Consider the following 27,476-nt stretch of genomic DNA (forward strand, 5'->3'; position numbering starts at 1 on the left):
GCTGTTTGTGCTGCTCCTTGTTCCCAGTGTCCTGCCAGACCCAGCTGTGCAGGGGAAGCTGCCCCTGCCCTTCAGTGCCTGCAGAGAGCTGGGGGATGTAAAAAAATCATTTGCTTTAAAATCATCCAAACAATCCTTTGGGTTGTGGATGAATGCTGAAGTTCATGGCCCCTGGTCCACTTTAGGCTGGGGCTGTTCCTGTTTCTCCCTGAGTGACCTGCCCAGCCCAGCTCTGAGCCTCAACCACTGCAGTTCAAAGGGAGGGAGCCATGAAAATGCCCCACAACTGTGTGAGCAGCCAGTCATAACCAAAATAAATGTAGATGTAAGGCAGGAGCATGAACAGGAGAAATGGATAATGTCACAGTCCAGAAGTTAATCCCATCTAAAATTTGATTTTTGTATGTGAATACCTTTCTCAGAGGTTCTCTCCAAAAGCCAAGTTTCTTGGTGTGTGCCAGAAATCATTCCTCAGATGGATTCTCTGCTTGGTGATTCGCTGCAGCAGAGGCTTTGCATCTTAACAATAAATAAAAAAAAAACCCTTCTGAAATGCAAGTTATTTTATCCTAATCCTGTGCTGTCAAGTAAACACAGACAGAGGTACCTCTGTTTTGAAATGGCCACTGAGAGAATTTATTCTGCAAACAAAGATGTAGATAAAAAAGGGAAACAGAGAAGTCTATAAATTTGGAATGTGGGAGATGCTTTGGAAGGGCTCTAGACTCAGGAGATTGAGTTTTCTGTGCCCTCTTCTCTCCTCTCATTTAGAATTTAATATGTTTGATGATCCTTTTTTTCCCCCAAGCATCTTCCTTGCAGTTGTTTCACTGCCAGAGTCAGAGGGCAGGAGGCTGCTGCTGCAGAAGCACCAAATTCTGTACTCATGGTGCTGGGAGGGATTTGGCAGTGGTCCCTCAGCCTGTGGCTGTGCCCCAGGCTGGATTTGGTGGGATGTGCATCCCGCTGGTGGAGCTTGCTGCTGCAGGAGATTAGCCAGAGAAAATAGGTTATTAAGTGTTAAAACATGATTAGATGTGGCTGGAATAGTGCCTGCAGCTGCTGTGGCTGGTTCAAAGAATCAAAAGCCTTTGGATTCCTCTTGCTGTGGATTCCTGCAGGGTTGGGTGTGAGGTGCTGGAGGAAATTGCTGCAAACCCAGGGGAGGTGTGGGACAGGTCCTGAAATGGCTGGAGCAGAGCTCTGCCCTCGTGCTGGGCTCCTGATTCCTGCAGAGGGGTCTGATTTCATTTCAGCTGACCTTGCTGGGACTCTGATAGAAGCATCTGAAGTGGCTCACAGGTATCTCTGTGCTTGGGGCCACTGCTGCAGCAGAGGTTCTGGTGCTGAGGTGCTGGAATCCTGCTGCCTTTGGGAAGTGGGGCTTTGCTGAGTGGCTGGGGTTTGTGTTTGCTGTTCCTGGAATTGTTTTTTATACCTGTTTTGAAGTGTTTCCTGCTGCTCAGCTGCAGAGCTCAACACCTGCCTTTTCCCATCCCAGCATCTCCAGCTGGTTTCCTGGGGCTGACCACAGCTGGGCTCCTGTGCTGTGGCAGCAGGACTGGTGGGAATGGGATGAAGGAAGGACAAGGAGGGGGGAGAGCAGATTTTAGAGCACAAGCTGGAAAACAAAGCAAGGAGAGGTGAAGCTCAGCCTCTACAAGGCTCTTGCACATTGTGCTAGGTTGCTGAGATGTGTTTTGGGGTCTGATCTCAGGGCTGTAGGATATGGATCCTGGTGGGGTGATAAGCAGCTTGTGGGCTAGAACAGAGGTTTTCCCAGTCCTACATTGCAGCTGGGCAATGGCAACTCAACCTGGAATCTGTCTGGAGGTGGGCAGTGCAGTGGAGCAGCCCCTGCAGGGACTTCCCATGGTCTGTGATCCAGCAGAATTGCAGGTCACCAAAGAACAGCTTCTGCTGCAAAAAGATTTGGTCATTTACATTCATTTTGGGGGGGATAAAAATAAATGTCAAAAGAAAAAATAAAAATAAATATAATGTGGAAGCCTGCCCTTGCTGGCTTGGGATGTCTTGTCCCACATGCAGACCATGGGGAAGCTGAGCACTGGGGCTGCCTTGTGGTGTCAGGATGGCTCTGGTTTGCCACGTTGGGCTACAGGACTCAGGAGAGATCCAGAGCCACCAGCCAAGGCATGTTGTGCTGGAGATGGTGTGTAATGTCACCTGGCAGGAATCCTGCCCTGTTCTCCTCAAACCCTCTCAGTATTCCAGCTCTGCCTCTCCTGCTGCTGCTACTTGCTCCAGTTCCTGGAGTCTCACCTGCTTAAAGCGATTTCTTCCATCAGTGAACGCAGAAGAGGCGAGAGGGAGATGTGCAGGGCTGTGCAGCACAGCTGTAAGCTTTGGTGTTTGTGGCTTCTGTTTCTCTCCAGAGCAGGGGTGTTGCGGAGGGGTGGGAATGGTGCTGCAGATGGTAATGCTGAAGGTTGCTCGGGGTTTTGTAGGGCATTTTCACCATTTCAGAGCCACAGCACCGTGAAGCCACGGGATCTCATGTTATTTCAATGCCTTGGATTGCTCCCTGAGGAGAGGAGCAGAGAGGCCAAATAGAAATGTGAGAACCTACATGATCTCCTCAGAGGGGTCCTTTGCTCCTGCTCCCGGCTCTGCTGCTTTTCCTTCTGCTCCAGCAGCGTCCCAGCTGGGTTAGCATGGCCAGGTAACATCACCATTTGTTCTCACAGAGGAAGCAGAAAGGTCAGGCTCGGATTTGCAAACGATCAGAGTGAGCTTGAGTAGCTCTGTCATCCCCCTCGCAGTCAGCTGTGCTGGGAGAGGAGGAGGAGGAGGAGGAGGTGGTGGAGGTCTGCCCACGATCCTGACCCCCTGTGTTACTCTCTCGTTCTGAGGGCTGACAGCAGAGGAGGGCACAGCTCTGTTCAGCTCCATCCTGGCTGCACTGAGGTGCTGCTCAGCCCAAGAGAGCTTTAAAATAAAACACAGGTGTGTTCACCCTCCCTTATTGCTGTGCTGTGAAGGCCCTGACAAAGGAGGAATGATGAGGAGGACTCCATCTTATCAGAAGGCTAATTAATTACCTTATTATACTATATTATTCTATACATCTAAAACTGAATCTGCCAAGCACTCAGCCCTGCTCACACTGCACAGAATCTCGTGACTGTCACCAAACAGTCCCCACACACACACCTGGCCCTGACAGGCCAAGGAAACAAAACACCACCACTGTGGGTAAACAATCTCCACATTGCATTCCTCTTTTGCACAAACACAGGCACAGCAAATGACAAGAATTGTGTTTTCTATCTCTGATGTTCAGAGAATGTGAAACTCAGAAATATTCTTGGGAAGAATTGTGCCTTGCTTTTCTCTGTGGAGAAGTATGGCTACACTCCCTCTCTCTCAGGAAAGGTAATTTTCAGGAACCATTTGAAAATTTGTGACAGATCCCAGTCAGCTTCTGGGCAGAGCACACAGTTCTTCTGACAGGAGCTTGGGTTGGGCAGAATACCCAAAAGTTGCTTTGTGGCTTTGGGAATCCCTTTTCTTACCTGTTCTGGCTAGGGAGAGCACCCAGGAGTGAGGGCTTGGGCTGCTGCCTCCTTGAGACATGGCCCACAGACCTGTGGTTCCAGGGATGTTCCTGTTCCCTTTGCTTTCAAGTGTGGCATTCACATTCCCTGAAAAAATCCCTTGGCCCAGGAGTTTTCTCCTGGGAAGCTGAGAAGCCTCAGAGAAAAAGGAAAACAATTTTTATCTCATTTGCTTCTCCTGTGTTGTGCTCATGTGGAATGTGTTTGGAGATTGTTCACCCACAGGTGATTGTTCCATTGCATTCTGCTGGGAGTTGTTTTCACTCTTTGGCCAATCAGGGCCAAGCTGTGTTGGAACTCTGGAAAGAGTCACGAGTTTTCATTATTATCTTTTTAGCATTCTGTAAGTATCCTTCCTGTATTCTTTAGTACAGAATAGTTTAGTATTCTTTAATATAATGTAGTATCATAAAATTCTTTAATAAATTAGTCTTCTGAGAACATGGAGTCAGATGCATCATTCCTGCCTGTGTTGGGACATTCCCAGCAAATACAATATTCAAGAAATCATGTGAGTTATAAATTTATCTTGCTGCCTTTAACGCTCAGCGGAGGTGACAGGAGAACCAGTTGTGAAGGCGCGTGTAATCAAGTGACAGTGACAGGGGAGGGAGGGAGCTGGGCAGGCTCTGCTCAGCAAACGGGGCACTAATTATCCCCAGTTTCTTCCTCAGTGAGTTATAAGCCTCTCCCCGGCTGCTGGTGTCATGTTTTGATGTTGTCTGCTGAGCAGCCCTGGGTAACTGCAGCGTTCATGAGCAGCTTGTCAGGATCAGCGGATGCTGGAGCGTGTCTTGCTGGCAGTGCCTGGGATGCTGCTCCAGGAGGAGGGATGAGACTCTTCTCAGGGTCTGAATCCAGAGTTTGCTTAGGTAAAACTCCCTCAAAAGACAGGAGGTTCCCCTCTTGTGGGAAATGAATTCGTAGAAAATTTTAAAAACTGGATAGAAGGTTTATATAGTGTGTATTTGTATGAAATTTTTAAAATAACAAATGTTGAGTTGGAAATGTTATGGAATAGGATAAATATTGTTAAAAGTATTAGAGTAATACTATTGTTAGTGTTTTTAAAACACCTCTCAGTCACCCCATCTCTAAATAAAGAAAAAACTTAATTCAACACCCTCTCCCATCCCCTTTTCCTGCACTGCCTGGGGGTTGTTATCCAGGCTGCTTTCCCAGGTGCCAGGTGTGAGCCTGAGTGTGGTGTCACCTCCTCAGCACCAGCTGGGACCTGCAGATCCTGCACGTCCCCTGTGCTTCCTGTTCCTGCTGCTGCATCCAGAGCTGGATTAGACTCTCCTGGAGCTTGTGGGTGCCAGCCAGGGGGAAGCCATGTGGAGGAGCAGGCTGGGCAGCTCTTCAGTGCTTGGGGCTCACTTCCAGCCTCTCTGCATCCGTCCCTTCCAAAGCCACTCCATGGATCCTCGGAGGCTGGAGCAGCCAGCTGATGCTGGAAGAAGTTGTCTGGTTGGTGCCAAGTGGAGCTGGCTGGCTCAAGGAGCATCTCCTTGGTGAGGAGCTGTGCTGGGAGCTGATGGGGTTTTGATTTCTCCTGGAGCAGCGGGGTTGGCTCCTGGGCTGCACTGGAAATGCTGAGCTCTACACTGTTCTGTAAGAGCCTGAATGAGAAATGTGGGACTGCAGGCAGCTCTCCAAAATGCAGTTTATTGTACCCAAGGTGTCACAGCAGCCCAGGGCCGTGGGTGACAGAGCTGTGCCCACAGCTGTCAGCTCCAGCTGCAGGCAGGCCTGCACACCCTGAGTTTAGGGTACAAATGCATTTTATACTTTGCTTTGCTGAGCATCTTCACACAGCAGAACCAATCTATCCCTGAACTGTTACCTATAGCTCACCATAACTCCTGTAATTCCCATATTCATGTTCCCATTCTTCAGTCACTCACAGTCAGGACATTGCAGTTTAACCTAGAAGTTGTTTTTCAGTTTTCTTGCAGTGGGAAATTCTGAGACCTTTTTTCTCCTTGCCACATTTGCTGCCTTGTTTGCCTGTGCTCTCTTCCTGCTTGGTAACAACATCTTCTGGTTTGGGGTGGGTTTGAGCCATACAAACCTTTCTAACTCACACACCCTTTGCTCCTTGGTTAGCCAGTAAGACTGGCTCAGCAATTCTTTTCTTCTATATCAAAACTTGCTTTCATTTCTATTCCTTCTTCAGACTCTACATTTAAAAATCTTTCTGCTAAGCATCCATATCTGTGAGACTTCCTTGTCAAACTTTCATCCTTCCCAACACCATTCTCTTCCTTCCTTGCCCAAGCATTGGTGGGGAGAAAGGAGTTAAGGGAGACACCAAAGCCAGGCAGAGCTCAGCTGCAGGGTGAGGCCTTTCTGCCCCAAACTCTGCCTTTTGCCAGCTCCTGCTGGCTGCTCAGCTGCCCCAAGGGCTCTTTGAGCAGGTGACACTACAGCCACGAGTACCAGCATCACTGTGCTGGGGTTTCACCCCATGGCCTACACAGGGGTGTCCTTAATCTGCAGTTTTCTGGGAGCAGACCATTGTTTTTCTGGGTTGATTAAAAGCATGTGGCCTCTCTTTCTTCTGCTGGTGTCCCCACTTCAGCCCCAAGCTCTGCATCCATCGTTAGGTGCGCTGGGCTCCCATCCTTGACCAGCTCATGGAAAGGGAGTTTAAAGTGGAGGCGTAAAACTTTACTGCCCTTACTAAATTGGTGTTGCAGGCAGGGAAATGAGAGCTGTTGGAATAATGAAAATAAAGGCATCCCTGGGGCTCCACGTGACACTGGATGTTCCTGCCCACTTCTGTGGGGGTGTGCTGGAGGAGGAAAATGCAAAATGCAAAATGCAGATTGGTGCTTTGCAGGGCACAGAGAGGTAAAGAGAAGTGTCAGGGCTGCTGTTGTAGTGGTTAGGGCTTAATCCACCCTGGGAAAATGTCTCTTCCTGAAGAAGTGCCTGTTTCATGCAATTACTGCTCAGAATTGAATGCCTGCAGGCTTCAAGAGAAGAAAAAAACTATGCTACCAAACCTATTGGAAAATGGAAGTGTGAATTCACACATCTGAAGTGGGGCAGCAGTGATGAGGACCTCGGAGCAGGGATGTGTGCTGGCCCCTTTCCTGCTGGCCTTGTGTCAGAGGAGGCAGGAGCAGCTTCCTGCTGCCCTGGCACTCTGTTATCTCCATAAGCAGGGACACCCAGGGAATGATTAAATCAATTAATTGATTTTCTATAGCTCATAAGGAAGTCAAATGGCATTTCCATCAACTTGTGATGAGCCAACACCCCACCATGGCCAGGAGGAATGTTAATGGCTCTTTATGCCTTTATTACCCCTTTTCACTCCTAAATCAAAATTCATCCTGAGCCCGGGAGGCAGCAGGTACTTCAGAAAATAAAACTAGCACAGTGGGAACCATAGCAGCCCCTGTAAGAGCTGGGTTTTCCCATTGATTTATTTGTTTCTCTGGCTTAAACGAGAGAGCAGGGCTCAGTTCAGCTTGAGAAGAGATTAGCTGAGGCTCATCCTGCAGCCCTGCCAATGCCCCCCAGCTCTGGCCCTGCTCTGGGCTCTGCTGCTGCTTGGAGGATCCGGCTCCTGGGCTCGCTGAGACTGATGGGTTTGGAGGAAGGGATGATTTATTTGCCCCTGGAAGCAAGTGGCAGGATGCCCAGCGCTGTTTGGCAAATCTTTTTGGCTGAAGGAGAAAGGGTGATCATTTTAGAAGTGTTAAATGAGTGAGTTCTGAAGAAATCACCTTTTGGGGCAGCTGTGAGTGTGGCTGTGGGCTGGAGCACTGGGTGTGCAGGGCTGGAGGATTGATGGGGGTGCTGAGCCTCCTGGAGCCTTCCCTGGCTGGTTTTGGGCTGTGCAAGTGCTGGGTGCAGTCCTTCCTTCCCTGCAATCCATGGGGCACTGGCTGCTGGCAGTGCAGTTGTCCCTGGATGAGCAATGGGGACCAGCAGGAGGAGAACCCAAAATGCTGGTGCTGTTGGAGAGACTCCTCCTGCAAACACCAAGAGTCCACACCAAGGTTGGTCCCTGGCTCGTGGGTCTGTGGAGTCACTCTGGGGCTGTCCCTGTCCTGTGGGAGCTGTGTGTGCTGCTTTTCACCCCAAACTGGGGGTCTCAGCTGCAAATCCAGGCTCCAGTTTGCCTCCAGTCCCAACAGCATCCACTCCAGTGTGGGCTGCAGCCATGCCCCAGGAGCTCTGGTGTCTTTTGGGCTTTGCTACAGCAGCTGCCCTTCCTCCATCCCTGTGCTGGAGCCCTTGTGTTTTAGGAAGCAATTTAAAATCAATGTTAATCTTGTAATTTGGAAGCCTGTCCTGCAGTGTGAGGTGTTTGAAGCGCTGCAGAACAGCTTAAAATACAATTTAAAATGGTGCTGGCTGGCAATAGAGAAGCAACTAAAAACTCCCTGCTGCTGCTCTTTTAAAAGAAAAAGTGAAAGGGGAATGAGAAGGAGGAAGAAAGATGTGTTAAAAAATATATTTAAACAAATAAAAGCTGAACTGCAGCTTGTGTTGGGGCTGTGTGTATTCCACTCTCCTTCCCCAGCTTCCCAACTCCCCCAGCCCATCTCTAGGGGCTCTGGGGAGAGGAGGGGATCCAGCTCCCTTTACCTGCAGTGATGGCTCATGGCAGGACTCCTGGGACTGTCCCCACGTCCCAGAGGGGACATCAGGCCTCTGGTGTGTGCATGGTGGGGTAAGAAGCAATGAATTTGGGGAGAACAGCCCTGGGCTCTCCCTCGCAGCAGTGAAATGCTCCTGACTGGGAGTGGGAGTGTTTGTATTGTTCATTTTCCTGCCTTTTGTGATTTGTATGGAAATTGGGAGCAGGCATGTTTGGGTGGAGCTGCAGGCTGTTCCTGCAGGGTTTCCTTTGGGATGGGAGGGAGCTGGATGGGTGGAAAAGCATCAGGACCCTCCTGTGCAGGCTCAGCTCAGGGTCCTGCTGCTGAGGGAGGGAGGAACAAGACCCCAGAGCCAGAGGGGCTGGGACAGGGACACCTTGGGGTGCTTTCCTCCCCCAGGAAACCTCCTGGGGCATCATGCCAGCAGGAGAACCTGCAGTGTGAGGGGCAGGGGCTGCCAGAGGGGAGCAGAGATGCAGATCATTGCTCCTGAAGCTGTTGGCTGTGGATCCCAAGTGAGAGGAGCAGTGGATTTGTCTTTCCAAACCAGCTGTGGGTCTGCTGGTAGATAAAACCAGCACTGGGAGATAAAAGAAACAGTGGGAAGGATTCCACTGAGTGATGAATGGAAAAAGATATTTGCCTTTACAAATAAACTGTAGGTTTGCTGATAAACGAAATTAGGCATTGAAAGATGAAAGAAACAATGGGGAAGAAAAACCCCTAAATTTCATAAGAATTAAAAATGAAAAGGGAGGGTTGTACATTCGAGGGAAATCTTCAGGATCAGGCATACTGGGGAGTCTGTACCTCTCAAGTACCTCAGCAAATGAGGAAAGAGAGAGGGGAATTGGAATTAAAAGGAGGCTGTGTCCTCCAAAAATTAGAGACACCCTAGGGGAATGCCCCATGGCCTCTCCCTTTATTCCAATAAAGTGAAAGGACTCCTCTGTCTCCATTTTGAGCATAAACCTCTGGTGTTTGTGGACTGATTTTCCTGACACAAGGATGTGGCTTTGCTGTTGTTATAGATGAGCAATGAGATGGCTGGCTCTCACAATTAAGGGGTAAATGCTGTGTATATGTTAAGAGATGTTTTGTAGTTATATGATAGATGTATAGTTATGTTACTGTAATATGTCCTCCCCCTTGCATTGTTATCATGGGATGGCCTTGGTATTTGGGACATTTGGGAGGGTTGGCTTGACAACTCCTGATCTCCAGCCAAGGTGTAAAAAAGTGATCTCCACCCCTGGACAGCAAGGAAGGAGACAACTGACAGGACTCTAGGAGGGGCCAGAGATATAAAGGGGGAGCATCCATTTTGAAGAGGGGCACGTGGCTGGTAGCCATGGGGCCTCCCAGTGCTGTAGTTTTTCCTTACTTAGTCATTTTGTTGTACTTTTTGTTAAAGTTTAATACAATTTTTAAAAGTAAGCAGTCATTTCTCATACTGTGACAGTCTGGGAGTGAGGTGGACAGAGCAGTGCCTGGCAGAAGGGGTGGCATAAGGCCTCCAGGAGAGATTTTTGGGGTTGAACAGGTTATTCCCCACTGCTGGTGCTGCTTTGGGCTGCAGGGTCTGGCTCTCAGCAGGGAGTTCCCACAGCACATTTGTCCCCCTGCTGCCATGGAGCCCAGGCACTGCTGCTGTGAGGGGCTGCAGGAAGGCAGGGGGGTCTCCTGAGCCCAGGGAAGGGTTGCAAATGCTGCAAATGCTGTCACATGGCTGCACCTGCAGACCTGTCTTGGTTTGGAAAGACAAGTGTCTGCTAAGGAAGGCAGGAGCCTCCCCTGAAATGGAAAATGCAAAACCCCTCCCTCCAAATTGCTATAAATTTGAAATTAAGGGGCTCTCAGGCAAAAATATGGGAGCAGGAATAACAGTTCTGTATTAGGGGAGAAGATAAAATAAACAATGCAGTGAACCAAACCAGCCCTGGCAGAGGCAGAGCACAGCCTGACACCCTGTGGGTCAGGGGGCTGGCAGCAGTGCCACTGGAATTGTGGCTCAGCCCTCCTGCAGTGCCAGGGCTGGTTCTGCTGGAGCAGGGATCCTGGAGCAGGGTGCACTCTGCCTCTGGAGATCCAGGGGAAGAGGCAGCTGCTGCTCCTCTGGGAATCCAGTGGAGAAGCCGTGCTGGTGTTCCAGAATCTCAGATTCTATCCAGGTAGGAATGCTTGGCTCCTCCCTCTGGGCTCCCATCTCCCAGTGGGATGCTGCAGTTCTTATCAGCCATGCAGGGACATTCCATGGCCTGTTATCAGCAGGTGTCCCCTGAGGGAGGAGTGGGTGTGGAAGAGATAAGGAAAACTGCCCAATGGACAGAAGGCAGCTGGCACACAGATGGCAAACAGAATACAGCTTGCCTTGCAACCTGGGACAAGAGCCCTGGGTCAGGTCCTGGTTGTTGGGAGGGCACAGAGGGTCTGCCAGGCTCTGCCTGCCCAGGGTTGCAGGGAGAGTGAGGGAAAACACCCTGAGGCTGCACATTGACAGAGCAGTGCAACAGGGAGGCATCAATCCAGGTGATAGCAGGTGATAGCAGGCAGGTGGGACATAATCTACTTTATCAGCCAGTGGCTTAAGGCTGCTTAATTTGGCTGATTACCAGGGAGCTGCTCTGCTGCAGGCACTTCCAGGGCTCAGCAGCAGATCAATGGTGCTGCTGGAGCTCTGCTGAGGTGTCCACTTCACCAGCAGCCCCTGAGCTCCTTCGTGGGCACCTCCAGCTGTGTGGCAGCTCGCTGTGTGCCTCCTGGTGCTCTCTTCCTTTGGGGCACTGGCTAGGCAGGTCTGTGTTTTCTCTGTATAACTTAAATTAGTAAATCTGGAGCAGTGTAATGGCAGATGTGGGTGGATTTGCTGGCAGCAATAACTGGCTGTGAGCCCATGCTGGGGAATGGGTGTCCCTTAAGGGGTGCAGCCACCCTGAGGGACCTTCTTCATCCCTGGAGCAGCTTCCCCAAAGGGATGGAGACAGGAGGGGGCCATTGCTTCCAATCTCAGCCTGGCCTTGGGCTCTCTTGTTTGCAGTTAGAGCTGGGTCTCTGGGCTGTGATTGCAATGGATTATGTGTCAGAGTTAGTCCTTGGCTAGTTGGCTCTTTGGTCTTTTAATCTGCTTGAATCAAAATCGATAGTGAAAGTAAATAGAGGAGCATCAGAGGGGCAGGCAGTCAAAGGGCTGGGGCTTTGCTCCCTGGGGACATGCCAGGGTGAGTGCCCTCATGGGAGGATGGGATCCTAGGACAGCCTTGAGTACCACCCCAAGGAGCTGGGCATTAGTTCTGGGTCTGCCTCAGCCCCACTGGAGACCATCTGGTTTCCTCTACAATAAATCTTTCAAGACTGTGCTGCCCTTTTGAGGGGTTTAAGTAGCCTGGAGTTGTCCTTTAAAGGAGAAAACCACAGCAAATGATGCTTTAGATTGAAATTAATTCAGCTGGTATTTTCAATGGACATAGGTAATAGCTCACTGTGTCTGAGCTCCAGTACCAGCAGGGGATTTGGTGTTGTGGGATGGCCAGGCAGGGCTGTGACACATCTGGGAAGAGAGGGGACCAACAGCCAACCAGCCAGGTTATGGGTATTGGGAATACAGTGTGGGATTGCATTTTAAAGGAGATTCAGGGGTGATCTACAGCTGCCTGAAAGGTGGTTGAGCTCAGGTGGGGTTGGGCTCTTTCTCCAGGCAGCACTGACAGAACCAGAGGACACAGTCTCAAGCTGTGCCAAGGAAAATATAGGCTGGAAATTAGGAAAAAAGTTTTTTACAGAAAGAGTGATAAAGTTCTATCGTGGCAGCGGTGCCCCAGCCAAGAAATAAAGAGCTTTGACTCCATGATTTCAGAAGGCTGAATAAAAACTTCATTAAGCTATACTATACTAGACTACACACTACACTAATACTACACTGTACTAAAGAAAAACCTGTGACCCTTTCAGACACAGCTTTGACCTAACTGGTCAATCAATCAAAACCACCATCACCAGTGTCCAATTAAGGAATCTCTTTGGGTAAACAATCTCCAGAACACCTTCCACATGTGCCACACAACAGGAGTAGCAAAGAGAGAGAAGAATTGTTTTTATTCTTTGTCTGAGCTTTCTCACAGACTTTCCCCAGGAAAATCCAGTGAATACCACAAAGTTCTGGAATGGCTGCCCAGGGAGGTGGTGGAGTCCCCATCCCTGGGTGTGTTTAACAAAGCCTGGATGTGGCACTGGGTGCCAGGGTTTGGTTGAGGTGTTGGGGCTGGGTTGAACTCAATGGTCTTGAAGGTCTCTTCCTAGCTGGTCATTCTGTGAATTCTGTAAGGGTCAGGGAGATGCTTTGGTGCTGTTCACATGGGTCTGACGAGATGTGGGTTGGGGTTCTGCCTTGGTCTCCCCAAAGGAGGGCATGGGAGGCTTTTGCTGCCCTTGGAATAAGTTGGGTTTGGGTGGAAACGTGTTTTTTTCCCCCCATCTTCTCAGCATGGAGCTGTTGCTAAGCAGTGTGAGATGCCCTGAGCAGGATGGGGCTGTGTGACCCAGGGATGGGAGCTGCCATCATGGAGGTTTCAGTCACTCCAAGTGGCTAAAGGGATGTTGTGGTTTAAGCCGAGATGGAAATTAAGCACCACAAAGCCACTCTGTCAACCCTCCTCCCCCATCCCTGTGGAATGGGGAGGAGGATTGGAGTAAAACTTGTATGTTGAGAAAAGTTTATTAATTGAACCTGAAGTTGTGGTTGTTTCAGTGGTTCAAATATTCAGAAATATTTCTTCTGAAAATACAGAAGAAGTGTTTTTCCTCTTCTGTATTTTCAGAAGTAAATTACATTAATAATGTCAAGTGATAATGAAACAAAGAAGTGATGCACAGTGCAATTGCTCACCATCCACTAACTAATGCCAGACCCCCCTTCCTCCTTCTTCCCCCACTTTATACCATGATATGTAGGGTGTGAAATATCCCTTTGGTCACTCTGGGTCCCCTGTCCTGGCTGTGCCACCTCCCAGGCACCCCCAACTTCCTCACCAGCCTGGCAGAGTGAAAAGCAGCAAAGGCTGTGGCTCAGTGTGAGCTGTGCTCAGCAAGAATAAAAACATCTCTGGAAAATCAGCCCTGTGCTCAGCCCAATTCCAAAACACAGCCCCACACTGGCCACTGGGAACAAAATGAACTCTACCCCAGCTGAAACTAGCACAAGGGGACATGCCTCAGAGTGCTCTTTTTATTTTCCTGGGGGGTTTAACTCCTTTTGAACCCCTCAGCCCAAGCATCCCAGAGCCTGGGTGACAGGGTGACATCCTCTGTGCTTAGGAAGTGCAGGGTGGGGAGGGCTCCCAGGTGTGAGCAGTGCTGGAGAATGCTCAGGATGCCAAAACTCAAGGAAATTCCTTCCTGTCTGTTCTTTTCCCTGTGGCACAACCTGGGCCTTGCCAGCACCTCTTCACATCACCCCCACTGGTCCCAGCCCTGTGCTGGGCTGCCCAGCAGGGTCTCCCCTGCACTAGATATTAGGAGGAAATTCTGCACTGTGAAAGTGATGAGAGGCAGGAACAGAAAAGGCATGGATGCACCATCCCTGGAAGTGCTCAAGGCCAGGTTGGATGGGGCTCTGAGCAATCTGATCTAGTGGAAATTGTCCTGGCCCATGGCAGGACAATTGGAACTAGGTGACCTTTAAGGTCCCCTCCAACCCAAAGCACTCTGATAGCATGAAGGAGTGGCCCAGGAGGAAAGGAGATGCTCCTTTCTCAGCTGCTCTCCACTCCTGCATGGTCAGAGAAGTGCAGAAACACAGAATATCCTGAACTGGGAGGATCCACGAGGATCGCTGAGTTCCACTGAACCTCACCTTGGAGTTCAGGTTGGCACACGCAGCAGAACTCCCCTGACTGCTCATCCTGGCTCCTGTTCTGGAGGTCCCAGTGGCAGGTACTGGCATGGGGTGATGCCTGCTCACAGCTGCTTTCACTCCTAGCAGGTATTTTAAAGACAAATGCATCATTAGTGAATTCCCCAGGGCTTCAACCCATCCAAATTTGAACATATTGGCTGTTGACTATTCCGCTGGTTTCACAGAGAAGCTATTCCTTCTTCCACAAGACATCACCCTTAAGGGTTGCTTTCCTTTTTTTCCCCTGATTTCATCCAATTACTTAGCTGTGTGCTTTTCAGAAGCCCCATAAATAATTCTCCTCCCTCTGCTGTGTTTACCAGCGTGTCTCATGAAATCTGGTAAGATATGATTGATTGCAATCATTATTTCCTAGTGCTGCTATGAAAACCTCTGTCAGTTCAGTGATTGCCTGGAAAGTGTGGCTGCCACTCAGGAAAACTGTCAAAACCCTGTCATACTTTAACAAACTCCAATTAATCTATTGGTTGGGTTTAGTTGTATTTGCTGTCCCATCATTGCTGATTATCAGGGGAAATTAGAGTATTTTTCCTTTCTAATTAGCAGCTTGGTGGCTTTGTTTTTTAAAAGAAAGTGGTTTTCAGCACAGTTTAATTTTTCAGAACTGTTTTACTGGGTTTTTGTGCTGTTGAGGTGGGTTTGGGTTTATCCTGGCTGCCTGCAGTGCTGCGGGTAAAGTCTCCTTGGGGATGTTCATCACTGGCTTTAGGGAGAAGCCTGAGCTCCTGGCCAGGATCTTCTCCATCCTCTGGATCCTCGTGCCTGGCTCAGGCAGCTGAGTAGCCCTGGGTGGGAGTCTGAGTCTCTGTTCCAGGTTAACAAATTAATCCTGGCTCTTGCATTTTTAAAAGAGTCGCTTCAGCACTTTTCCTCCTTTCTTCTGATTTTAATGAGACACACTTTCCAAGAGATGTAATAATCATTGCCAAAAATGTCAAGTCGTTGTTAGCTTCCTTAAGCTGCTGGAAAAACAACAACAACAAAGCCCAGGAACAGAAAGAGAGAGGTGTTGATGCGGAAGAGCTTCAACTTCATCTCTGAGTGCCAGGGGAGGGCTGGGGGAGATGTGTCCTGCCTCAGCTCTGCTTTCTGGCAGGCTGCCCCAAAAGATAATGCAGGGAAAGCTGGGATTTTTATTTTTTTTTATTACTATTTTTACTTAGTATTTGGGATTTTTTTTTTTATTTCTTTATTTGAGAAGGAATATCTCAGCTCACTGTTGACAGCAAAACTCAGAGCTCTGCTCTCAAAGCAGCCTGCCATGGCTCAAAACCAGCTGGGAATGGGATGGTGGCAGTGACAGGAGGGGAGATCTCAGGGAAATTCAGGGAAGCCACTGGGAATGTCAGGGGCCAGGCTGGTGGTGGTTGCAGAGCTGGAGTTGTGGCTCTCTGGGGTCGACAGGGAAATGGATTTGTGCCTTGCTGGGAATATCCTCATCCCTCATTAGTGATTTGGGAGCAGAGCTGTCTTGTCAGCTGTGCTTCTGTGAGGAAGCCTTGGAGCAGCATCCTTGCCTGGACTGCCAGGAAATCTCCATCTCCACTGCCTTCCCTGGCACAATCTCTGTGTGCTCCCAGCAAACTGTCACAACCTGAACCCCCAAACAAGCTGGGATCCAAATCCCCAGGCCAGGATGGACTCCATGAGAATCAGGGAGTGGTGGTTTCAGCCTCTCTGGCCAGCTGTAGGGATTGGGTCAGGTCTTTTTCCTGGCCTCCAGCCTCACCCACTGCAGCACAGGAGCATCCATTGGTAATCATGTCTCATGCCAAAACTGAGTTTAAGGTCTAAGCTCTGACCTGCTGGCCATGCTGGGATGTCAGAGCAGGAGCAAATTCTGAGTAGAAATGCCCATTTTGGGTGATGGTCAGTCCAGGGATGGACAGAGGGTGCTGGGGACTGCAACCCATGAACAAAGCCCAGCTGTGGGAGCGATGTCACTGGAATGGGCTCAGTCTATGGACAAATAACTGAAGTGGATTTTCTGATTTAAGCCCATGTCAGAGCTGTTCTATTTCCTTGGCTGTGCCTTTTTGTGATTTGCTCAACTGTGTTTGGGACAGCCCTTGTCAAAACAGAGCTCCAGGTTCCAAAATTCCACTTTTTTACCCCCTCCAGCATCTTTTAATTGCAGGCTCATTAGTGCTGCTGCTCTTCAGTGGGACAGGCTGTGACTTTGGTATTACCCAGAGGACAGGGTGACCTTCCTGGTGGGGTGGGCACAGGTGGCTCCTGAATTCCCAAAGCCACCCAGGAGGGTCTGGGGCTGCAGAGGACTTGAGCACCCACTGATTAAAGCAGAAGTCATTAACTTCTTGCCATGGAACAGAGGGAATGTCTGGGGAAGAGCCCACTTCCAATCTCCATGAATGGTGGTTTGTCCTCTTTTTTTGAGGAATTGTTTTTGCTCTCAATGTTTCTTTTGTTTTGTTAGATAGAGTCAGGAAAAATAAAGTGCTGCTGATAATCTCAGCCAAGCGTGGAAGGCAGCCTTTGGCAAGGTCTGGCTGGCCCAGTGTCATCTTCTTGGAGGGGTTAAGGGTTGGCTCAAAACCCCGTGTTCGTGTGCCGTGCCGCAGTGATCCGATGGTACCCCAGTGCCCGCTGGGGTGAGAGCCTGGCAGAGGAGTGGCGGGGGCTGGAGCCTCCAGTTCAGCTGCCTTCCCTGGGAAACAGCCTTCCCAACCCCTGGCTGAAGAATGGGTGAATTCCTGGGGGAGCAGGGATGGAGCTGGGGCTGCAGCTCTGCAGCAGCAGGAGCTGTCACAGTGCTCCTGATCCCACCACAGCCACACCCCGCTCTCATCTGAACACCCAAACCACCCAGACCCCACACCAAGGCCTCTGTGCTGTTTCACATTCTCAGTCAGCTCCTGTGGTGAGGAGAAGCCCATGCCAGGGCTGTCCCTGGCACACAATGCCATTGGGATGCCCTGATCCATCCCTCCACCCTGGCTGTGTCTGGATAGGGAATCCCAAACTCCCCCTGGCTTTGCAAGACTGGTTGTGCATCTGTTTGGAGGTCATGAGATGTTCCTAAGTCCTGAGAGCCACCTGATGCCCACCTGATGGTCACCCAGGACATCCAGCAGCCTCCCTCCTTCCCAGTGCCACCCCCCTGGCTCCTGCTGCTCCCTAAATTAAATATGTGCTGCCTCTTGGAAAGCACATGAGAGTGGAATGGCAGAGATAAGCTAAACGGGAGAGGTTAGGGGATTATGCACTGATTAAGTTATTACTAACGTGAAATGAGCTGAGCTGAGGTGAAACAGGAGCTTTATTTTCTGTTCCCTGGCCCCGGGCTCGCTGCCTGTCACTAGATGGCAAATCAAGCTGGGAGCCAGGAGCTCCTGGATCCCCCTGTGCTTTCCACATGGCAGCAGGTCAGTGCCATGCAAACTCATGGGAAACAGTGTTAAACAGGGCTGGGAACTGGGGGCCTTCCCTACTGCGGGGTTTCTGAGATGCAGCACTTGAGCTATCTCCAGTGTTGGGTCACCCACCCCATTGGAGATTTGGGCAGAAAATTTCTTCTTTTCTGTAACAGGAAAACCCAGTGCTGCTGGGAGGATGCATTGGGGGAGCACCACCCCTTTGATTAGTTTCCCATGTTTTTCCTTAAGCATCCTCTGCAGGCTGTTGTCAAAGGCAGGATGCTGGGCTAGGTGGAGAGTGGAAAATAGAAGGGCCAAATGAAAAGCTGTTTGGTTGGTGCTTGGGAATAAAGTCAGTTTGCCATAAACCCTCGGGACAGGCTGGATCAGGGGGATGAGTCAGGGGCTCATGCCTGGTGAGGGGGCTGGATCCAGGCTGAGACAACCACTGGCTATCCTGAGCTGGAGGAGCCCAGCTGGATTTGGGCAGGGCGATGGGGCTGTGGGGCAGAGCCAGGGAGGGGACACGGGGACAGCAGGGCACTGAGATGCTCCCTAGAGCACTGAGCCCACCTGTGGGGGTTGGGAGGACCAGGGGCAGCTGTGGGGCTGGAGCAGGGGGTCCCGTGGGTGGGGTGTGGCAGTGCCAGGCTGGCTGTGTCTCAGCTGCTCTCTCTGTGCTGCAGTGATGGGCGCGCTGGAGTCCCGAGGGGTGCTGCGCAGGATGAGCGACATGCTGGAGATGCTGATGAAGAGGATGGACATCCTGGCCAGGCTGGAGAACAGCACTGACTTCCACAAAGGGGATGAAGCACGATTCCCTCTGGACAGGTCAGTCAGACCCTGTGGAGCAGTGCTGGGTGTGGGGGCTTTGCAGGAGCAGAACACTCATGTGCAAAGCTGCTCTGAGGGTGGTGGGACCTAACAGGGCTTGGGGAGATCTTTTTCAGTCTCATTTGCCATGTCTGGAGCTGTTTCTTTTGAGATTTCAGAATTGACTGTGATTTTTAGGGTTAGTGGTCACATCCCCAAGCTTGCCAGAGCTCAAGAAGCATTTGCACTATGCTCTCAGGTACACTGTGTGATTTTTGGGGGTGTCCAGTGTAGGACCAGGAGTTGGACTCAGTGATCCTCGTGGGTCCTTTCTAGCTTGGGATATTCTACGATTCCATGATTTCCTGAAGCAGCTGTCCCAGCTGCAGGTGTGGCAGTGTCTGCACCGCTGTGCTGTGGTGCAGCTGGAGGTGGGATTTGCTGAGCATCACCTGGCATGTGCTCCCTGAGCTCAGGACACTTGCTCTGTGCCTGTACTCCTTGGGTAGCTGTGGAGCTGGTGGTTGTTCGAAATCCAGGGCTGATGTGCTCAGCCTTGGAGTTGAGCGAGGTTTAAAACGTGCAGAAGGGCTTAAAATGATGCCCTGGCTCCCTGTGATGCACATCTCAGCTGGCAGCGGGAGAGGTGCCATCAGACCTCCCTGTTGTGGCACACTGATTCACTAAAAAGACATTTCCTGTGGTCTGGGAGCCTTTGAATGTTCATTGATACTAACTGGAGTGTCAGTGCACAAATGGAAAGGGATGGTGGGGGAGCAGAGATGAAGAACCACAGGGCAGCACTTGGGACAAACTTGGCAGTGTGGAAAAGATGCCAGTGTGGATTTTGCTCAGGTGGAGCCTCGGGTGACACAGGAGAGGTGGATGGCAGGGATGTGACATGCAGGGGTCACCCCTGCCCTGTTCTGTGCTGACAGCATAGGAGCTGTGCTGCATCCTGCTGGATCCCTCATAACATTCCCACCTCCACCTCCTGCCATCACTGTGCTTTTCCCTGCTCCCATCAGCACTTCCATCCCTCTCCCTCTCTTTCCTCACGAGCCTCTTTTGTGCCTATAACAGAAAACAGAGTCAGTGAGCCTGTAATTAAAGGCTGAGCTCTGCCACAGTACCTGCACACCTGAGCTAGAGCTGCAGGGCAGCCGTGGAATGCGTGGTCCTGCCTTTTATGTAGCATCATTTCCAGCACTGAGAAAACAGAATTTGCCTCAGCCATGGGAGGTGCTGGGATTTTGCTGTTCTGAGGCTGGCTGGTACCCAGTCGAGTGAGATCACCGATAATCCCAGAGAGGAGTGGACAGGATTATTACAGCCAGCCAGTGGAAGGTGCTTGCTCACACTGAACGATTTTCTTGGCCAGTCTTGTGTTAAAAGAATGAGTAATTTTAGGTGATGGTTGTTTCTCTACACCAGCAGCCAAAAGAGAAACTTAAAAGTGTTTCTGTGGGCTGGCAGCAGTGGCTGCAGATGGGGATTTGGTGTTTCAGATCTGCTGTGGGAATGGTGGCTCTGGGGCCATCACCTGGAGAGGGGATGAGAGCTGATGGGCCCACATCAAAAGAGCCTCAGGTTTTGTGTGTGTGCTCAGATGGGCATGAGTGGTTGAGATCACAAATGTTTTATTTTGCAGGAATGGAAAGTCAGGGGCAATGAGTTTATCACCTTTTGCTCCTTGTAAGTCACCCTAAAGAGAAATCAATTCTCTTCACCTGATTCTGCATCCAAACCCACCTGTCTCCTCTGCTTGTTCTCACCTGGCCTCTGAAGATCCCGTTGTGGTCATGGGGCAGAGCATCTCCAGGAGAAGCAGCCACCATGGGGGAGTTTCTTGTGGGTGGGATTTTGCTGTGGCAGTCCCTAATGAAGCACTGGCAGCATTGGGAAGCATTTCCTGAGTGCTCCCTTCCTTCCCTGCAGCCCTGGGTCTGGCTGAGGGCTGTGTCCAGAAGGGATGTGATGTGTTGGAGGTATCACAGCTGTCCTGGGTCTCACCACGTTTGAGTGGCTCCACCTCTGCTGCCACACGTGCTGCCTCATGCAGGGTGACCTTTCTTGGCTTGTCCTGGTCCCTGCTGCCCTCTGAGGGGTGCGTGAGGCAGCTGGAAGGGTTCAGAGCTGTCCTGCTCTGAGCAGAGCCTGGCTCTGTGCTGATCCCACAGCTCTGGGTGCTCTCTGGAGCTGAGCAGAGCATCCCAGCGGGAATCCAAAAGTAGCTGCTGTGAAACCCTGTGGAGTGTGGGTGCTGAGCTCCCTGTCCCTTTGAGGGTAACCAGCTGCAGTCCTGGAGACCCCTGTGCTGTGGTGGGATTGGGCACCTCCAGCTGCACCAGGACCCAGCAGTGACTCCTGGGCCTGGATCAGCCCCACAGAGACACCCGGGAGCTGTTCCTCGTTGGGATCCCGGGATTCCACCGAGGGCTTGTCTCCTTCCCTCCCTGCCTCTGTCTCTTTGATCACCAGTGACCGACTTGAGGCTGTCAGGGAAAGATAATACAATTAAAGGGTGGTAATTTCAAAGGGATTTTACTCTTCAAAGCATCCCTGCTTGGCACTGCTGCCTTCGTCTCCTTCCCGCTCTGCACAGCCTGGGCTTTGTGGTTCCAGTTGCCCAAAAGTGGATTAATTCTTGTTTTTACAAAGTGCTCTCCTGCTTAAGGCTGGATCTCCAATGGAATCAGGAGGGCTGGGTTTTGCAGAGCCCCAGCTGAGAGGAAGGAGGTGAAGGCTTTGCTGAGCTTTATGGAATAACCTGTGAGCACTGCACCACTCCAGCAGAGGCTTGGGGTGGCTTTACCCCTTGGAAAGTGCAAGGAAAAGTCAGTACATGCAGGTGGCATTAATGGCCTGCCTTGGAAAGCCTCCTTTCCAAGCTGCAAGATCTTTCTTGCTCCATTGGGGCTGTCTTGTTGAATATTCCACAGGTGCCTCCATTTCCAGCCCCTTGCAATGCTTTAGATAAAACTCTTGGAAAACCCAAATGTCCCACTCCAATTTTCTTCCCCTTAGAAGAGCTGCCCAGAGGTTTTGTGGGCTGGCACACAGGCTGCACCTGTGAACTCCAGGGGTTTCTGGATCCCTTCTCCAGCCCTGCCTGGGCTCCCTGCTGCCTGCATCCTGCCCACCCCCTGCCAGTGCTGGGAAGGGAAGGATGGATTCCCTAACGAGGGCCAGCAGGCTGCCAGTCAGCTGCAAGAAAATCAATACTGCTGTTAATTGAATGCAACCCTCGTAAATCATCAGAGGAAGGAAATTAGGAGTACTTATGGAAGCCTCCTGGAGAGTTGTTTACTGGGCAAGGGAAATATTAGTTTGCAGGGGAAGTGTTGATCTCTTGCTGAAAAGTGCCTAGGAGGGAGGGAGGGGAGGAGGAGGGGGTCTGAAGTGGCTGACCCAAGCTGGTGCTGTAACCCATCAGTGTTGGGGCTTGCAGAAGCCCTTTTCCAGGAGCTGGGCTGCCCCTGCCCACCTCATCCCTCAGGGACATGGCAGAGGGGAAGGCTGGGTCTGCAGCACTGGCATTCCTGGTCATCCTTCTCCCCACGTGGTGGTTAGCCTGCAAAGGGTGTTATTTGCTAACGACTGATTAATCTTCAAGCTTAATTACTGCCAAGGCTCAGTTAATTTCCACACACTTTAAGTATTTGTTCTTGTAATCATTACATGACTCCATATTCCCCCAGTAATTAAAAGTCTCGCAATATGACATTAAATGGATGATGTTCCTGCATCCTGCCAGCCTGGCTCTATTAATTCCTGAATTGTTGCTGGTGGTGAGCTGGCTGCAGTGAAATCACTGCCAGGGCTGTGATCTCCTGCTGTCCAGGTGAGCCTGGAGCAGTCCTGGACCCCTCTGAGCATTGCCTCCCATCTCCTGAGGGGCTCAGTGGGGGCTGCAGCAAGGGGAGGGGGCAAAGCTGTTCAGAGCAGCCCAGGGAAGGTAAGACCCACCCTGTGGTCTAGCCTGGCTTTGCTGGGTGTTGGTTCTGCTGAGCTGAGCTCTGCTGCAGGAGTAGGGGTGCATCAGGAGACAGGAGCCTTCCTCCCCAGCACTCACCTTCCTCACAGGTCCCACAGCCCATTCCATCCTGGCAGAGGGGATGAGCTGTTTCTTGCCAGCTCATGAGGATGTCTCCAGCCTGGCCCTGGATGATTTCACTGAATTCACAGAATCACTGGGTTGGAAGAGACCTTCAAGACCATCAAGTCCAACCCAGCCCCAACACCTCAACCAAACCCTGGCCCCCAGTGCCACATCCAGGCTTTGCTAAACACACCCAGGGATGGGGACTCCACCACCTCCCTGGGCAGCCATTCCAGAACTTTATCACTCTTTCTGTAAAAAACTTCTTCCTAATATCCAGCCTGTATTTCCCTTGGTGCAGCTGGAGGCTGTGTGCTCTGGTTCTGTCAGTTCCTGGAGACAGAGCCCAGCCCCAGCTGAGCACAGGCACCTCTCAGAAGCTGTGCAGTGATGAGGGCACCCTGAGCCTCTTTTTCTCCAGGCTGAGCATCCCCATTTCAGTGTTACTTGGAGAGTATGGGCACAGTGTAGGGACTCACTGCTGGTCTGGAGTCCCCATCAGTATCAGAAGAGGACACAAATGGGGAAACTCAGGCCTGGGCAGCTGAGATAAATTACTTTTCTCTCTAAGGCAGAGCAGGGAGGTGGCTGTGTGCTGCTAGCAGGTCAGCAGGGTCCATCCATGCAGCCCACATCTCCAGAAGGGCTGTGCCCTCATGGAAGAGCCCTACAGCCCAAATGGTGCTGGGCATCACCAGCATGGTGATAGGACAGGTGCCAAGGTATGCCCAGGTCACTCACACCCTCCCTTCCTGCTCTCAGGCTTGCACCTCCCCCAGCACCTCCTACTCAATTCACTGAAATTAATTCAGCAACAGGCTTTGCTTTCTGTTAATTTTTAAATTTTATTTTAAATTTATTATATTTATATTTATATTTTTAATATTTTGTTTTATTTCCATGCCAAAGCATTGACACACTGAAGATTGCTTTATCACAGGGCTGGCAAATGAGGCTTCTTGAATGAGCACCTGAGGCCAAGTGCAGTCACTGGAGGTTTTGTGCTGTGGTTGGTTTTGGGTGACTGCACAGGGGCAGGGCTGGGCAGTGGTGCTCTGGGGCTGCCTTTGCTCAACCTGTGTCTGCTTTACCCCACAAAGGAAAACCAGAGCCTGTCAACCTCCAGCAGATCCCCTGATTTGGGAGCAAACAGAGGGATGGGCTCAGGGCCTTCCCAGCTTGAGGCATGGACATGATGGAAAGGGGTGTCTGGGCAGGGTGCAGTGCTGGCAGTGGAAACACAGGCTGCCAAAATACCCTGCTAAAATTAAACAGAGTGAGCACCAAACACCCAGCTAGCAAAGGAAATGGAGGGCTGAAGATTGTATCTTGCTCCAGGGGATCCTCTGCCCTATGGATTCTGATCAAAACTGGTGGGTTTGGGCTCACTTTTAGACAGGTCCCTCTTAGTCAAGCCTGTGAGGCTGCCAGTGCCTTCCCAGCTCACTGAAGGGGCTTTCTCCCAGCCTGCATCAGCTACTCAAGCCTGTAGATAAAGATATCTGATTTATGCCCCAACAAAGTGATGATCCCAAACCCTCCTTTTCATGATCCCCTGTGATCCCATAAATAAACCTACAGCTGCCCAGGCCTGTGGCTCAGCCCAGTTCTGCTCTGAGGGTCAGGAAGAAAATGAAGGTTTGGACTTGTGGCCTCAGCTTTGTGTTCTGCTTGGGGAAGATCTCAAAGCACTTTGAGAGTATTGATAGAATATATAGCATTGATAAAATATTTTAATTAATGGTATTGGTTGTACTTTGCTGGCTGTGCTGGTGAGCTACAGGGTTTGGTTGGAAACTGGTTTTCATCATTTTTTTCATGAAGTTTATTGCCAGCTCACTGAAATGCCAGTGTCCCCCCCCGGGGTGTGCAGCCATGGGCTTTAGGTTGGCTCAGGGACTCTTAAAAAAAGTATTTGTGTGAGAAATATCACTCACAATCAACTGAAATGAAAATAAATGGAAGTGCTTTAGTGAGTTAAATGCTCCTGCATTTATTATGTGATTTATTATGTAACTTGGTGTTGGAGCAGTTCAGTCAGGTCTCTGCCCATGCATCATCTGGTACTTGCTTCAAATGAATTTCCATGGAATGCTCCCATCCCAAGTCATGTTCTCTGGGATATTTTCCCAGGGTGAATTCCCAGTGAGCACAAACATGGCAAGAGTGAGCTCAGTTTTTTTCTCAGGTGTTCGTGGAGGGGAGACTGAGCTGTTTGTGTAACCCTGAGGTGGAAAACCTTGGGATGTACAGACACCCCAGAAATTACACTGGGAACAAATGCTGTCCTCTGTTTTTTTTTTTAATATTTTTATTTCATTTCAATTTCTCCTCCAGTTGACTGGCAGGAGCAGCCTGTGAAGAATAAACCCACTTCTCAGTGGCATGGACCTTCTCACATGTGCAAAGCTAGGTGCCACATCCCTGTCCTTGTCCAAGGAAAGGCACCGAGGGTCTGAGTGACCTGGCAGAGCCCCCTCCAGGAGGGAGCAAAGCAGCTGTGCCTCAGCCCCTGCACTTTCTTCCTCCAGTATGACTCTAAATTTCTACCATGCTGATCACAAGCAGAGCTTTGGGTTCTTGCTCTGCTCCCTGGGGGTCTGAGCCTTTCCCAGGTGAGGCAGGATGTGGAACCCTCCCTGCCCATCCCATCACAGCACGGGGTGTGCTGCCCTCCCACCACAAGGACCAGCACTCAGTCCAAGGCCTGGCTGCTCATCCCAGCCCAGGGGAAAGCACTGCAGAGATGAGGATTAAATCCAGGGTTACAAGGCCAATAAACAGAAACTGCACAGCTGAGCCTCCCGAGCCGCTGCTGCCTCTCGTGCCACACCTCCTGTGTTGGGCTCATTGGTGTCAGGGGACTGTGACACAAACTTCAGACAGAGCATCAGCCCCCCAAAAAACCCCCTGGGTCTGTGTCCTGCCCTCTCCCACATGGGCAGCCCTGGCTTCTGGATTTTTGGATACAAGCCATCTCAGAGAGGATGTGGAGTTACACACCAGGGCATGGATCTCCCAGAAATGTTTTTCTTCCAGCATTGATGAGTTTTATTTGTATTCTCTTATATTAGTGGAGCAAAGCTTTTAATTTCTCCATCTTCTTGGACATTTTAATGACCTCTTTTGTTATCCATCACTCAGATGAGGGCTTTTCCCACATCCCTGGGACCCCTCAGCTTTCCAGCCACCGAGCTGGTGACTTCCCAGAGCTGGGTGACTCTGAGTGTTTCCCATTGGAGGGGGTTGGGGATGAAGGGACAGATGGGTGGATGGAAAGAGCAGCCTGAGCCTCAGGGTGACCTGCTGGAGATGTCCTTGGGGCTCATTTTTCCTGGAGATGTCCCAGCTGTTTGAGCAGGCAACACCTCACAAGCTGCAGCAGGAGCCAGGAGGACAGGAAGGATCCTTTTCCCTTGGGATTCCCGTTCCCTTCCCTGTGGCATTTCAGCTCCCTGGCCTGGAGACTGAGGCTGCTGTGGGGCTGGATGTGATTTGTGTCCCCTGGTGCTGCTGATTTGTGAAACAGCAGCACCAGCCCTGCTGCTTTCTGATCTGCTTTGGGTCTTTGGGCAAAAAACTTAAAAAAATATTTAAAGAGGCAAATGGCAGCACAGACACTGAATGTGAGCAAGTGGAAATCCTTTGGTAAACTGCTCTGTGAAAATGCTGAATTTGTTGATGTATCATCTTCAGAACATCTGCTTTTCTCCATCTGTATTGGTCTTCCCAAAGCCATGGCTTTCACAAGTTAATAGCAAGAAATATCGGATGAGCAAGCAAATATGTTTAGGGCTTGTATTATGAAGACAACACACAAAGAGAAAGAGATTCATCTTTTCATAATGCCACTTTTATAAAAGGCAATAAAAATACAGTGGCTTGTAAAGGGATAAACAGGCTGAATCCGAGCTGGTGCTGTGGAGTTGGGGACAAGAGCAAAGTGAAGGGAACCAAATTAATGTGTAAAAAAGTGACAGAAACCCCAACCTCCGGCTATATTCTATGGCAAATGATCTGTCAGTGGGGAAAGATACATCTTAATAGCAGTTTTTGAAGGAAGATGAATACTGTATACAGAGCATTATAAGGCACAGTGTGATCTGAATCTTAATCAACGGGGGGAAATATAAATCTGAAAATAATGAAGACAAAATCTATACTGATGGTTAGGAGTTAAAATACTGTATTTGCTGTAGTAAACGGTTTTAAGGTCCCAGGGAAAAAATTGTTCTAGAAAAGCTGTGGTAATTTAGTGTAGTTTCAATAGCTGGCACAGTGCCAGCACATTTTGGTGGCATTTAGCATGTCACTATGGAAAAATTTAAAAAGCAGGAAGGGAAAAGGCACAAAGCTGCTCCCTGGGCAGTGGGGGTGCTGGAAGAAGGGAGATTCTTTTTCTGCTGGGCTGGCAAGGGCTGTGCTGGCATCCTGGCTTGGATACAACCACGTGGTGGGATATTCCTGCTCTGCTGAGCTATTGCTGAGCAGAACAAACCATTTACCTTGTCCTTCCTGGTGTCTCCAGTTACTAACAACAAGGCATCAAACTCCTAGGAGGCACACAGAACCTTTTCATGCTGGAGATACACCTTTAAATGCCTTATTTTCTTGTCCCCTGCCTGGGTGACAAATCGCTGTGCTGATAGTTGATGTAACATATGCTTAACCTGCTTGTCATCTCCTTAATGCCTCACATGAAATTTGCTGCTCCCGTGATGGCCTTGTTACCCAGCAGATACAAACACTGGGACCTGTCAGTGCTCCCAGCTGGGAGAGTGGCTCTTCTCCCCAGGTGTGAAATCCCTCGCTCAGAAAAACCCCACGAGGGTTTGGAGGCATCCAGTTTGACATGCAAGGGTGAGGAGCATGGGAGATCTGAGCCTGCTTCTGTGTTTCAAAGGGACTTTTGTACCTTTCTCCCTCTCCTTTTGATGCCTCAGGTTTTGGCTTCTATATTTTTCACATTCTGTGCTGCTTTGGTGTGTACTTTTGAGCTTCATATCAGGGGATGGTGAGCTCTCTGCACAGAGCAGGGAGACAAAACAATTCCTTCTCTAGCTGGGGACCAAG

The 27,476-nt window shown here is 50.3% G+C and overlaps 1 protein-coding gene across 2 annotated transcripts in view; it reads left to right on the plus strand.

Moving 5' to 3' along the window:
- MGAT5B (alpha-1,6-mannosylglycoprotein 6-beta-N-acetylglucosaminyltransferase B) overlaps positions 1-27,476 on the plus strand; it is a 73,914-nt gene that overhangs the window by 9,256 nt on the left and 37,182 nt on the right. For both annotated transcript variants that reach the window (XM_030232690.2, XM_050981274.1), the window contains one exon: positions 18,175-18,319. In XM_030232690.2, the coding sequence (XP_030088550.2) occupies positions 18,175-18,319 (145 nt within the window). The remainder of the gene's footprint in view (positions 1-18,174; positions 18,320-27,476) is intronic.

The sequence above is a fragment of the Serinus canaria genome, chromosome 18 (genome assembly GCF_022539315.1).
Source record: "Serinus canaria isolate serCan28SL12 chromosome 18, serCan2020, whole genome shotgun sequence".
Classification (NCBI taxonomy): Eukaryota; Metazoa; Chordata; class Aves; order Passeriformes; family Fringillidae; genus Serinus; species Serinus canaria.